Source organism: Pholcus phalangioides, unplaced genomic scaffold, assembly GCF_987345545.1.
Source record: "Pholcus phalangioides strain wild (caught in Gottingen) unplaced genomic scaffold, Ppha-v1.0 ptg000011l_1, whole genome shotgun sequence".
Classification (NCBI taxonomy): domain Eukaryota; kingdom Metazoa; phylum Arthropoda; class Arachnida; order Araneae; family Pholcidae; genus Pholcus; species Pholcus phalangioides.
The window spans coordinates 30,820,953-30,835,121 of NW_028301604.1; the positions used below are offsets into that span (position 1 = coordinate 30,820,953).

The 14,169-nt window shown below is 34.4% G+C and overlaps 1 protein-coding gene across 4 annotated transcripts in view; it reads left to right on the forward strand.

The window, feature by feature from the left end:
• LOC149080331 (phospholipase A-2-activating protein-like) overlaps positions 1-14,169 on the forward strand; it is a 312,878-nt gene that overhangs the window by 226,494 nt on the left and 72,215 nt on the right. For 3 of the 4 annotated variants that reach the window (XM_089239466.1, XM_089239467.1, XM_089239468.1), the window contains exon 8: positions 7,086-7,124. In XM_089239466.1, the coding sequence (XP_089095592.1) occupies positions 7,086-7,124 (39 nt within the window). Of the gene's footprint in view, positions 1-7,085; positions 7,125-8,813; positions 8,837-14,169 lie in introns of those variants that run through there. The other variant, XM_089239469.1, reaches the window with a different exon arrangement.

The window sequence follows — 14,169 nt, forward strand, 5'->3', positions numbered from 1 at the left end:
CCTACGCAGCTGCAGAAAAAGCCAACTGTGGGGCCAATTTTTCAAGGTGTCAACTGAAGGGGTGGGAAGATTTTTTCTAATCTAAATATTTTTTTCATATATAAAAAATACTCATGTTGTGCAAAAACTCAATCTACATATGACTACAGCAGAAATAATTTGTTCATATGATTCTAATCTTGATTCATGTATAGTATATATTTATAGAACACATGATTATCAACCAATGTAATTTGTAACCGAATTTGAATCAATTATTAACCCATCACATGTCACAAATCCTATTAATTTTTTAAACAAAATACACAAGTTTCTCTGAGCAGAAAGCAGCCAAAAAAGTAAGCTATGACTACATTATTGCGCGGTAATAAGGAAGGGAAGAGAGATGTCTAGTTAGATTTTCTTCCCATGTGTGGATTCAAAACTGGTTTTTATGATGCTATTTGTATGTAAAGACAAATATATATAGCAATGGAAGGTTTAAGATAAAACAACAGTAGATGATGTATAGATACAGTATACTGAGACTGGGGGATATCTATTAGCAAATATTTGGTGAATTTATAGTTTCTGCTGAGCTTGAAAGTGGCATGAAACATCAGTTTTTTGTAAGCACACATAAATCAAAGATAGGAATAATATGCTGTCAGTAGGGACTTGTAATCACGACCTGATGTTGGTATTTACTTTCAAACACTGAATATTTATATACCATTTATGTAATTTTTTTTATCGAAAAGTATAGATTCATTTTGATTAATTAGTTTTGATAAGTGCTTTCAAATTCTTGCACTATGTGTAGCAGCATAGATCAGACATGGGACCCCTTTCACTGATACGAATAGTTTTCTCTGGTTTCTTATACGGAAAAATTTCCCATAATGATCATTTTCCGTTTTTGGGCTTTTTTTGGGGGGTGGGGGAATGAAGCTGTAATGCACAGTATTTCACTTCGTAATGGAATAAAAGTTCTCAGTGCCAAGGTGGGAGGGGGTATTTTAATGGAAGATCTCGTATAACATTGGCCTCTATTGATTTGGATAATCATTGTCATAGATCAGGGGTCTTCAACCTTTTTCAAGTGGCGAGAACTGCCTATACCCATCATCAAACTAAAAGCTCACCTTACGGCAACTTTTACATTCATATACCTGAAATCTACATTAATTATAATCATTAAATGTAATTTTTACAGGGTGTTCAATTAAAGCAATGATCAAGTGCTTGCAAGCATGAAATTGGACATGTGCATTGATCACCATTAATGCAACGTAGGCCAAGACTATAGTGTTATTTTGCAGGGAAAATGTAACCCCCCCCCCCCCCACTTGAGAAGAAAAAAAATTTAAACACCTCCTTGGGAAAATTCTTTGTATGCCTATATATATATATTAATACTTCAATAACTTAAGGTACTTTTATTGAAAAACTTGAATATACTATTGTTAGACCTATTCATAAAACTGAAAATATTAATAATTATAATAATTATTGCCCAGTGTCAATACTTCCAATTATGTCCAAAGTTACAGAACAAGTTATGAAAATTATAAATTTCCTGAACTCCAATTCATATTTTGCACAAAATCAATTTAGATTTCTTGAAAAAAAAAACCATGTAAATGGCAGTTCTAAAACTCACTGAATACATTTACAAGAATGTCAACAACAATAAAAAAAACCCTTGCTATTTTTCTGGATTTACATAAAGCTTTTGCCAGTGTGTTGACCATAAAATACTTTTTTCTTTTTTTTGAGAGAGAGAAAAAGGCTTATTTGTATGAATAAAAGACATACAATGACATAACAGAAACAACACATAAACTACACACAAATTGAATACAAGGGTATGATCTCCAAAGGGACCTATGTCCGTCCACGGCAGATCCATGAAAATACACCAAAATGTTTTTTTGCAGTAACACATTTTTTTATATATACACGTATGTGTGTACACGTGCACACACATTATTGGTTTGCCCCCATGGTTTTTTAAGTATGTGTTTGTTTCTCTTAAAAACTTTATACACTATTTATGATATTCATATTTTCCACATGTTTTAATCGGAGTTTTATATTTTTTAGGCATTTTTTATGTGTGAATCCAAGGTGTTCTAAATTTTTGGTCCTAAATAGATATATTGTTTTTATTATAGTTTTACGAGGAAGAATGATTTTAAATTGTGGGCTCCGTTATTTTGATATTGCTTTGAATTCGTCTTATTTTAAACCAATCTGTATTTCTGAATAGAAAGAGTAATAGTTTATAAACATAAGTTTTATGGACATTTGATCTGTAGTAATTTATTCGGATATTTGATGGATGATGAGTATTAGGCCCGATTATATTAAAACTTTTTGTTATTGTTTATTTAGTAATTGGATATTATAGTCATAATCTCCTCCACAAATTCCATAAGGAATAGTGGACAGAATCCATGAATTTTGTAAATAGTTATTAAAATTTTTTCCGATACAAATTTTGGAGATTATTATTTACCCGGTATGCATTATTATGCCCGGTATGCAAGAGGGCCTGGGTTCGAGTCCCGGCGGAGACATGATGACTTTTCTTTCCGAGTTCACCTCAGTATCATATCCAGAAAATAACTGTTTCCTTGATTATTATTTACGTTCTTATAATATTTTATTCTATTGTTGATTATTTCTATATGAATTTTCTATTTCTAATATCTACTGAATGTTATTCTTAAATACTTGAAGGTTTCAGTCTTTTCTATTTGAGAATATATTTTATAGTTTTATATTTTGAGTTCATTTTTTTTATTTCTATTAAATATGTGATCAATACACAGTAAACGAGTTTACTTCTGGACAATTTATAAGGCTGGTATAAGAGGAAAAATACACGAGTGTTTTAAGAGCTACTTAACGATCATAGATGGTGCTGTGGCAGAATCAGATGATGAACCAGTCGACGTTTGCCCCATTGTTTCGGGAAATCAAGCTTTGGAAGCCATTAAACTTTTTAATGGACCAAGAGACTTCCTCCACTCTGAACTATTTGAATGAAATTTTGAAGTTTCTGCAACTGTATAGAGCAGTAGTTCTCAACCGGTGCAACACGGAGCCCTTGGGCACTTCCCAGGGGGTCCGCAACAGCTCGAGAGAAGTAAAATAAATCAATAAATTTGTATTAATAAATAAATAAAAAGATCTGAATGATTCCACCATATAAGTTATGGGGGGCTCCTCCATAGAAATTATATGTTGGAAAGGGCTCCGCAAGTCAGAATAGGTTGAGAACCACTAGTATAGAGTACTATCAAAGAAAATGAAGTGGAGCTATCAGACTTTTTAAAAAAATGATTGAATGCTGCTGGTATACAAATTTTTTATTTTAAAAATTGTAAAAAAAAAAGAGCGTTTTAAAAAAGAACTTGATCAATTCAATTTATTATATTTATATAAATTTACACTGTATTAAATTTAAGACATGCAAATGAAATGTCAAATTCTTATTCGGTCACTGCTTAGTGGTTAGCGTGAAATTCGATTAGCATGAAAAATTTTGGTGGAATCTTGAGTTTTGTGTTAATACAAATACAATGCCACAACAGGCAAAGTGCGCAATGAGGTGGCTGAGAAAAAGATGCTTATAAGAAATATGTATGTCATATGTTTTAAAAATAAAGCAACCCAATTGTAATAAACATGATGAAATATTATACAATGCCTATAAAGAATACTTATGGTTGTCTAATTCTAAGTATGGATAGCTTCTCGATTTACCTCAACATGTTTATCGTATTTCTTTTTAAACATTTCAATTGTGTTAGAATTTACTACTTCCGGCGATAAGCTATTCCATTTATTAACAACCCTATTAGAGAAAAATTCCCTGCAACACCATAACCTAGAATTGTCCCTTACCAATCGATACTGGTGTCCCCTTGTAAAAGCAGTCGATTGACGGTATACATTCATGGTCCATCCCATTGAAAATTTTGAAGACTTTGATCATACCTCCCCAACACTTGCGTTCATCCAACGTGAACATATTTAAAAAATGAAGAATGTCTTCATAACTCAAGTCCTGTGTGCCAATAAGGACACGCGTAGCTCTTCTCTGCACCCCTCGAACCAGGTCTATGTCCCTCTGTAGTTATTGTCTCCAAAATCTCGCGGCATACTGCAATCCAGGACAAACTAAGCCTCGAAAAATGACTTTAGGTGAACGCAGAGAGATCTTTTAAGGTTTAAACCTACAAGATTTGACTGCGCAATACATGCTAGGGGGAAAAAAAACCTGCCCACCAGATTTATGAAATAATGATCTAAACTTTGTTGCAAAAATAAAGAAAAATAATGATAAAAATAGTACACAAATACAAAACAACAAAAACCATATCCACTTGACTGCCACTACTTTACCGCCAGAAACATTACCATCATGTGAACAGGAAATTAATATGTACTATCACGACCTGAACAAGAATTATGATGTTCCCATAACAACTATGTAAAACCATTGGTGATCTTCATCCAGTGGGGATGCTAGGCATGATGTCACGAATGGTTTCACAATAATCATATGTAACTTTTGTATTTATAATGTGCATTCAATGTATATGCATGCATATTTCGGTATGTATTTTTTTTATTCGTCTTTCAATTCTCCATATATTCCACATACACAAAACACGTGTATACACTCATATTGTCATATAATGCTCACCAAATGTCTTTGCTAAGCTGTATATATTTCCCCACACACAATTTTTATATTTACTATATTTTCATCTGATCCACGAGAGTGAAGGAACTCCCAATCAATAGTTGCTGGCTTCTAGTTCAGAACTTGACAACACCAACCACTCCCATTAGTTCATCTACATGGTGTTAAGCGAGACAACTTTCTTCAATGAACATTTTCGTATTATACAATTAGAATTCTTATGCATTTTATGTATATTACACATGTAAGATAACATGACATGGGGTCCCTTGTAGTGCTTCCAATAAAATAGTGCCTTCATTCTTTTAACAAAACCCTGGAACATTCTCCAATAACTTAAAATCCCATCTCATCTGTTATCCTAGAAAAAAATCTTAATTGTTACAGTATGGGATATCCAGAGTTAACTGCTATGGATTGTCTGTAGTTTCTATGGATGGCTGCAATGAACTACGTAGCTACAGGAGACACTCTCAATACTATGGAAATCAGTTTTAAAAAATGGAGTCTTTTAGTTTTGTTGCGGTGTTTTACTTATTTTCATTTTTTTTTATAAAATTGCATATGCATGTGAAAGGTGTTTGAGAAAAGACAAACTCGAAGCCGATCTGTTTTGTCTGTGCGCGAAAGGCAATCTGTAAAGCCGCATCTAAAACCCTGCTCTACCAATGCCTTCTATAGCAGAAAGCCTTTGCACGAAGCTCGTAACATCACTGAAGTCATCCATGCATATGCTTGCTTTATCCAATAGCTTCAGGTGAAATGGGCAACTTCAGTGACGTGAAAACTTTGTACGAAGGCTTTTTGCTATAGAAGGTGTTGGCTTTACTTGCCCAAACGTGTAAAAACCTTTTTTCCTTCAAAACCACCCCAAGCTGTGGACTAAAAACAGGTTTTTGAATGGTTCAACGTGGCGGTTCTGGACTCGGCTTCATTTGCATAGTGCATGGTCGAGCTCACAGAACTTGTGTCAAAAAGAATGTTTCGTCGTAGGTGCCATAGGAGCTCCGATATGAAAAAAAATGGGGATGGGTGGTCTAGGGTTGCAAGACGTCTATATATTTCTCACAAGGGCATACGCAGGTTGGGATTGCATTGAATATTCATGAACTATTAAGGGACTCTGAAACCTCGGGAGGTGGGGGCTCACATGACCTGAGCCCCCTAGGTTGCAGTGCCACTGAAGTGATGTATTTAATGAACTTTGAATTAAAATGTAAAAGAAAAAAATTAAATTTTTGAGTGATTATTTTTTATTGTACTATGATTATGTTGTCCTAGGGGTACCCCCCCCCCCCCCCATGGCAAAGATGAACATTCATCACTACTGATGAGCTTTAAGCCAGTGTTGGCCTGTCTGGATATCTGGGGAAATATATTGTTATACTCTTTTATGCTTGTATATTTTTCTTTTTTTCAAAAAATTTATCATGATGAAATATTACATAACAATGAGAAAAACAAATTCATTAAGGGATCACGTGGATCTGTACTGATGAAAAATTATGAAAAATTACAATACTATTTCAAGGACAGAATAAACAAAAAAAGTGAAATAAATATATCAAAATTAATTTTGTATCTACGGAATGAACAAGTATTCAATCAGAATACAGTACAGCATTTCAGATATATACTAATACACACATACATAATAAATGAAGAATATAAAATGCTAGAATGATGCAAATATTGTTCAGTGACTTTGGCAATTGGAGACAAACAGCAGGAAGTGTACTTACTGATAAAATTAGATTTAGCACTGACTGATAGAGCTCTGTTTTTGTTTTTTTTAAATTCAAAAATGATTGTTGATGTTAGTTAGCTATTGAGAAAAGATAATTTTTTTAAACTTTTTTTCAGTAATGGTATGGAAGGGGGGGGGGGGAATATGATGTAGTTTGTTATAAAATTTTGGAATAAGGTATGTAAATGGTTTTGTATGTATATATTTGTATTTTTTCTTTTGGCCTAATATTAAAGTGTTCTAGAGTCTGCCATGAAGCTGGGCTGTAAGATATCCTTTTTAGAAATAATATATATTTAATTTCTTCAAATATGTTATTACTGTTAATTTTATTTTTGTTTTTTGATTTTCCACTTCTATATCCTCTTGATATAGGTTAGTTTTATAAGCTAATGTAGCAAAAATTTTGTAAATAAAAGTATTGTTTGAATCTGGAGAATATTTAGTCCATTAATTTTACTTTAAGGTAGTAAAATGTCGTAAGGTAGTAAGATTTTTACACTCCACATTTTTCCATTTCATTGTATTTTTTCATTTTCTTCTAATTTTATATACATACACATTTTTTTACATATAAAATATTTTTTACATGTACAATATATATGCATATATATACACACACACACATTTTTTTTTCAGGGGAAAATCGTTACGTTCCTGCTGGTTGCTTAGAGACAAGTGAGTTGCATAAATCATTGAAATTGAACAATTTGGATTATATTTTTTATACCTATTATATTACCTATCACTATAAGTTTGAAGATGTGAATATTCTGTGGAACACATAAATTTAATGAGTATTTGAGAAAAGGATTTTTTTATGTTTGTATCAAAAAAATTTTATTAAAAAGCCTAAAAGTACTTTTAACGTTATCAATGACTTGCTCCTTCGTTATCAAGACAGTGGGTCAATCTATGGCTAATTTGTGAATTAATACCCACAGCAATCGTGGCTTTATGCAGCAAACAAATCTAAAATTCTAATTCTTAATACCATATATTGTCCCCCTCATGCTAGAAGCACGAATGGGCAATGTCCTTGGAAAAAAAGAACGCACCAAATGACATTTGAATGTTTACACCATCCTGAAATATTTTTTAACGTGTTTCAATAGGGATACACATTCACGCTTCAGGTAAAACTTAGCAAAATAAGGCATCCAACCAGCTGTTAAAAAAATAGTTAAAATTTCAACATTCATGCTTCTAGCATGAAGTAGTCAATATAATATTGGACTAAGCAATTTGAGTTGAATGTAGGCTTATGTCACAAATTCCCATTTGCATTTGTTGTGACAGAGTTCTCTCACCCTATTTTGCACGGAAATGTTTGGGCTTTCAGTGGACATGAAAATTATGGGTTTGGTCGATAAGTTATCTACTTTAACCATTTGATGTCTAGAGGACTGTTCAAGACCAGCTCTGAGCCTCACAGTGATTTCTATAACATCATGTCATAAATTAATAGAATTTCCATAATTAACCAGTCAACTAGTTACAACGACATTTGCCACATCATGTCTATTTGTAAAGGCGGTGCTTAAGGCAGCATTTGCCATTGTGGCCATATGTAACAGTGGTGCTTACGATGAAAAATGCAGTTGCGCTGGTTTTTCAGTGTTTATCACATACTTATGATGGAATAATTTCTCATACAGCTGCGGTCACCTGCACAGCCATCTTTCTACTTTATTATCTCACCACTAGATGGAGTTGGAAAATTATATTTTAAGGTCTGGGGTCCTTATATTACTATTATCTTTCTCATGCTTTGCAAGGCTGCATCCCAAAGTGGTTGTTTTTTTCGATTTCTGATTCCCTTGTGAAGCTGCACCTATTTTATTTTACTCGTATATCTTTTAGCAAAGGCTCAGCTGTTATGGATCCACATCTGTCAACGGCATTTCTTAGCCACCCAACATATTATGAACCTAACCCATATCCTCCACAAGGGTGGGGCTGACAGTGCTCCAGGACGATTTTCAAAATGTTTTTGTTTTTCACACTATAAATTCATCATAAAGGGGCCTGTTAAAGTCTGATCTGGAGGACACAAAAGATCCCAGCCTTGGGGGCTCTGCTCCAGGATCTATGCTAACCCCCTCACTTTTGTGGTGTCATATTACGTCTCCACACATTACCCAATATTTATATTTTTTTTGCAAAGGACCCTTTCCCTAACAGTGCATCACATGGAGTGTTTGACACTTTCTACTATATAAAACACAAATAAAAATGTACTTTTCTATTGTTTCTGACTTTTCAGTTCAACAAGTCCTCAGTTTGCCTTTGTGCATTACATTTGAAGGTTGTTGGGAATTTTGTAGTTAAAATGTTTCTATTTAATTTATTCAAATTTATTTTTAGCCTTTTAGTTGGTTTTGTTTTTTGACTGATGTTGGCTGACAACCAGAAAGCTCTTTTATATTATAAGAGGTGTGTTGTATACTCCGAAGCTAAGAAACCAAATATTGGTGCCCTGATTGTGGTGGTGGTGGTTTTTGCCCGGCTCCGTGTTTGGGATATATCACACACAAACTGAATACTAGAGTAAGACTTTACTTAGACTAAACTTTCTTTTTTATTTTCTATGTTATAATCAGTAACAATACAAGGGAAAAATTCTATTTACATGCTATTATAAATTTCAACACATTATTTTTAACATGAATTACTGAGAGTACAGGGTGTTTCAAAAAGAATCACCCAATTTTGAAATGAGTATATTATGAAAAATATTGAATATATATATATATATATATAGACACTTAAGATTAATTTTATATTACATGGCTAATCATAAAGTTTTTCACAAACCCAATTAAAGGTGCTTAATATATCCACCTTGGGATGCATGGCATATGTCTGTATGGTAGTCAAATTCGTCCCAAACTTTTGCGAGCATGTTTGCATTCACTGCTTCCACAGCAGTATGTATGTATTACAGCAGTATGTATGTATTACATATTACAGCAGCTGTTACATGTATCTTCAGTTCGGCTAATGTAGCTGGAAGGGCAGGCGCATAAACTTAGTCTTTTATTAACCCCCACAAGGAGAAATCACACACTATGAGGTGCAGCAATTTTGGAGGCCAGTGATGTTTAACTCTGGACGCCGGAACATATCTGCTTGTGTTGTGCGAGCAATACCAATTGCCTGAATGGTATTGCTGAGCAGCACCATTCAAATTCAGCCAATAGATAGTTTCTAATTTAAAGTGCCCTTTCAAGTATGACTAAAATTTTTTTTAATTCTAAACATGGATCTAATTTATTTGACATTTTTGCTCTGAAAAACATACTAACAAAAGTAAAAAACTCTATACTCTTGGCTGGCATACTGGCCAGCAAAAACACGAAAGTTTCTCAATGCAGATCTTGCCCACCGTTTCTATTTGAATAGGGCCAGTTCACTTACCTCTTTATCCCAGTGGGTTTTTCTGAGGGGGAGGGATGACACCCCCCCTTTGCATTTTAGTTATGCATCTTCTTTCCATTTCCCGGAACAGTCCCCCCCCCCCCTTACCCCAATCTCTGCGATAGGTAGCTCAAATTCTTTTTGAAGCAGAGCGTTTTTATTAGTTGAAACTAGAGCCAGACAAAACCTGGCATTGCCTTACAGTCATGGCAATCGTAATTACGTGTCAACCCTACTTCTTTGGAATGGCCATTGTGCAGCAGTCCAACTTACAGTAATTCAAAACACAGATTGGGCTGTACACGAAAAAGCCAGGTTCAACGGAAGAGATGCCAACTCTCTTCCTAAAAAATACAATGGGAAAAAAACAAAATTGTTGCACTCCGAACACACACATATACCCTCTCTTTTATTACTCATCTGTCATTGCGAATCCCAGAAATGTTGCAGCAAAAGACTTTTCTACAAAACTAAAAAATCAACAAGAAAGACTGGATAGACCTCGCTCCAGACCAGTCTTCCAAAGCCTTATTTCACCATCCTCTGAATTTGGTGGTGACCATATGGCGAAAAAACAAAACAAAAAATACAGTTCAGAAATTGCTTGTTGTTAAATCTGGCTTCCTGATGATCTCCCCCTCCGAATTTTCTCTGTCCAATGAAAAGCAATTTTGAGATAAGTTAGAAAAGGCGATCATATTTTTACTTGCCTTTGCTTAAGATATAATTTCATAACCATATGATATGCATATTCGCCATCAGTATCGGTGTTTATTATTGGTAATTGGCTATTATGGGAAGTTCTCATGCAGAGCAGAAAAGAGAAATAGTTATAAATTTTTCTCAAAGAAATTGCATATCGTCATTGATGAAAGAGAGCAGATTTTATACCGCATGTGAGTTGTCTTTTATCTCTAAACCACTTTCCTCTACAGTATTATTACCTTTGTAATGGTGCAGAGATGCCGCTGTACTCTAATTTACCTGGGTCCCGGGACCCAGGTTATGCAAAAAATCTGGGTCCTTTTTGAATGAAAGTGGGTCCCTCTGAAAAAAAATTTATCTTGAAAAAAATTATGCCCCCCATAATTCACTGGTATCTCTGGATTTTCTTCCTTCCAGCATGCCCCAGGTCTTTGATCATCTGCTTACATTTCTTCATTGAGATTGAGCGGTGGGCCATGTTCTGGGTAGGAGAAGAAGGTATCTGTGAATCAAGTATAATTCATTTCTAAAAACATGTGTTTTATCCAAAGGTTCATTTACTTTCATTGTCTACTAGTAGGAAAAGCTTGCAAAGAAGCTCATTAGCGCTGAGAATTTAACGTATGGAATTCCGCACATGTAATAAATCTAAAACAAATATACAGTTGATCCCGCTTCCCGTGGTCCTAACAATAAGTAATTCTCATTAAGATTTCCCGTTTAAAGTTTTTCCATTTACAACGTTTTTCTATGACGGTTTTTGAAAAACGTTATAAGCAGAATCCACTTTAATTAACAGTTGGAGGCACACATTTATATATTTACTAATAAATCAATCTATAAATTTCCTTCTGATTGATTTTACATTTCGTTAAAAAAATGGTAGCACTTTCAATGTCTTCTGATCATTCTCTCTCTCCTCTCTCAGACACATCTTCTGATTCCCTATTCATACTTTGATTTTCCTGGTAAAATGATTTTATTTTCTCTCCCTGATGGTCCACCACTCTGATTTGTCTCCATTTAACTGCCACATATTGTCACACCTGAATATGGGAGATATGTCAGATTTGTGTTGGAGAAACTTAACAGTGTGGCATAGGCGGAGATAGTCTGGGGGGCACGATGATGATGTGTCAATTCATCTATACATATATGCATTAGATCAGTCGACTTCACCTTTGATGCTGGGGGGGGGGGCAATGTGCCCCACCATCCCCCCCCATATCTCTGCCCATGTGTGCTTATGTGTGTGCCCAGCATTTGCCGTGTTTTGTGTTGAGTAGGTGCTGCCATTTATCTAGTACCACAATTAGATACTTTCTCAAACAGGGCAAGCACACATTTTGGCACACCCATGTAATGTAGAAGAAGCAGTTATAAAGGGTGAATTTAGTGCCCCCTCTAGTCCAGAGCCTGGGATACAAGATCTGCCTGTCCCTCCCCCTCCCAGTTGCAGCCCTGCATCTATCCTCCAAACTGGTAATCCATGCATTTGAAATTTAATGCATACATATTTGTGTTGTAAATCTGTGTGATCGCCATGGCAACCAGACAGGGGCATCTGAAGTATTTTCGACCAGTGGGTGCTCACACAGGCGTATGCCGTGGGGAGGTGGCACCCCCCTCTTGACGGATATAAAAAATTGAAAACATATTTTTAAAAATAAATATTAAAAAAAAAACATATTTTTGTATAAATTCTGTATACCATGGGTGGCTTGAGCCTCAAGGCAAAATGCTCACCATGCGAGAAAACATTGGTTACGTGCCATTAGTTACGTTCACTGATGCAGCATCAGTGAAGCGATCCGGAAAATTCGCAACTGTGTTCCTAACTAGATAAAATGCATAAAAAAATAGTTTCTACAAGAGTCATTAATGCACTACAGTTCGAGTGTTTTTACAGACACGAAACACATTCTCTCTCTACTCCTGATTTAATACTTTTCCCTATAACAGTGCTCTGTGCCAGTGGCACAGCCCAAGAGACATCCCTGTTTATATGCTGCTACAATATATATCTCTAATCATCTATTTACTCTTCGGCTCCAGTACTTAATAAATTAATTTTTTATTTTTTGTGATAAGATACTTAAGTAATAATTTCTAATGATTCATCATTGGAATCTTAAACAAGTCATGGTTTCTTTCTTTATAATTATTTTTTGCTATGAGCCTAATCTATAAAAATATTTTGTTACGCAAATCTTTGAATTTATACAAAATGTTTTCAATTGTTACTTGTATGTAATTATGACAGGATGAGGTAATTAACCAGTCAGGTGTCCAATCAATTTCTTCTTTTTTCCTTTTTTCTCCTTTTTAAAAGTTTGAAGCTAATAAAATGAATTTTCCTGATTAACATTTTTTATGAATACATTTAGACTGACTTCCTCATTTTTTTAAATCACCAACAAAAAAAATTATGAGAATTAAAATAATTACTAACTAATTTTCAAAAATTGGAATAATTAGATTAGAAATTGGTGCGACGGCATATGCCATCATACCCACCTGACTGGTTAAGAGAGATGGATGCTTTCGGAATAGCGTACAATAATTAAAACCTGTAAGTGTTGACTGTGAAGAGGTCAACTAAAAATAGGGTCTTTAAGCAGACTGTCGAACCATCTAGAGTAAATTAAATTTCAAATAATTGGCACATACCAACCAAATTTATTGTGGCGCTATAATCATAACCAATTGAATTAGTATTTAGTAATGCCAGAGCACTGGTTATAAATTTTTTCTACAATCCTAGGAAGGAGGAACAACAATTAAAATTAATTTTTTTCAGTATATGATAGGCAGTGGTGGCTCAAATCCGGGTTAAGGAAAAAAATAATTAGAGAAAAGTTTGTAAATTTTTGCTAAGGGTGCAATGAAAAAGAGGTTTGGCTGTTCTAGCAATTTCATGCAGTCAGATGCACCAATTTCAGGACCACAATTAGTTCTTGGGCACAGAATACATCATTAATTTATCATGAAAATTTATACTGCAGTAAAATATTTCATTTCGTATTTTGAACAGGGCCGTAAGTATAGGGGGGAAGGGGAGGGGAAATTGCCTTGGGCAGCAGTTTTAGATGGGAACAAAAAACACCATTACAAAATTATCAAATTTTAAAGTTGTGGGGGCGGCAAACATCCTAGTTACGGCCCTGCTTTGAATAGTGATAAATTGAAATACACACACACATATAAGGAAATCGTCTGGAAAAAATTTCACATGCAATATAGAATTCTTTACATTTCACATAACCTTTTCTCGTCAATCTTCATTAGATTCAGCTTACTAACCGCTTATTTTTCAAATAATAGGATTAATAATGAAAATTAGAATACACAAACTTACCTTGGTGTATTTTCATTGAAGAAAAACTTTTCTTACACACTCGAGCATGACAGTTTCAACTGTAAATCTATCGATTCAAGTCTGGTTAATTAAGAGAAACAACGCTTTGCCGTAAAGTTTCGAAACAAGATCCTATGAGAAACAATTTTTGTACGAAAAATCTACAAAGATATCGTTGATAACAGTTTCGTTTAACAACGCATTACATGAATCGTATCACTATCTAGTGAATTCGCCTAC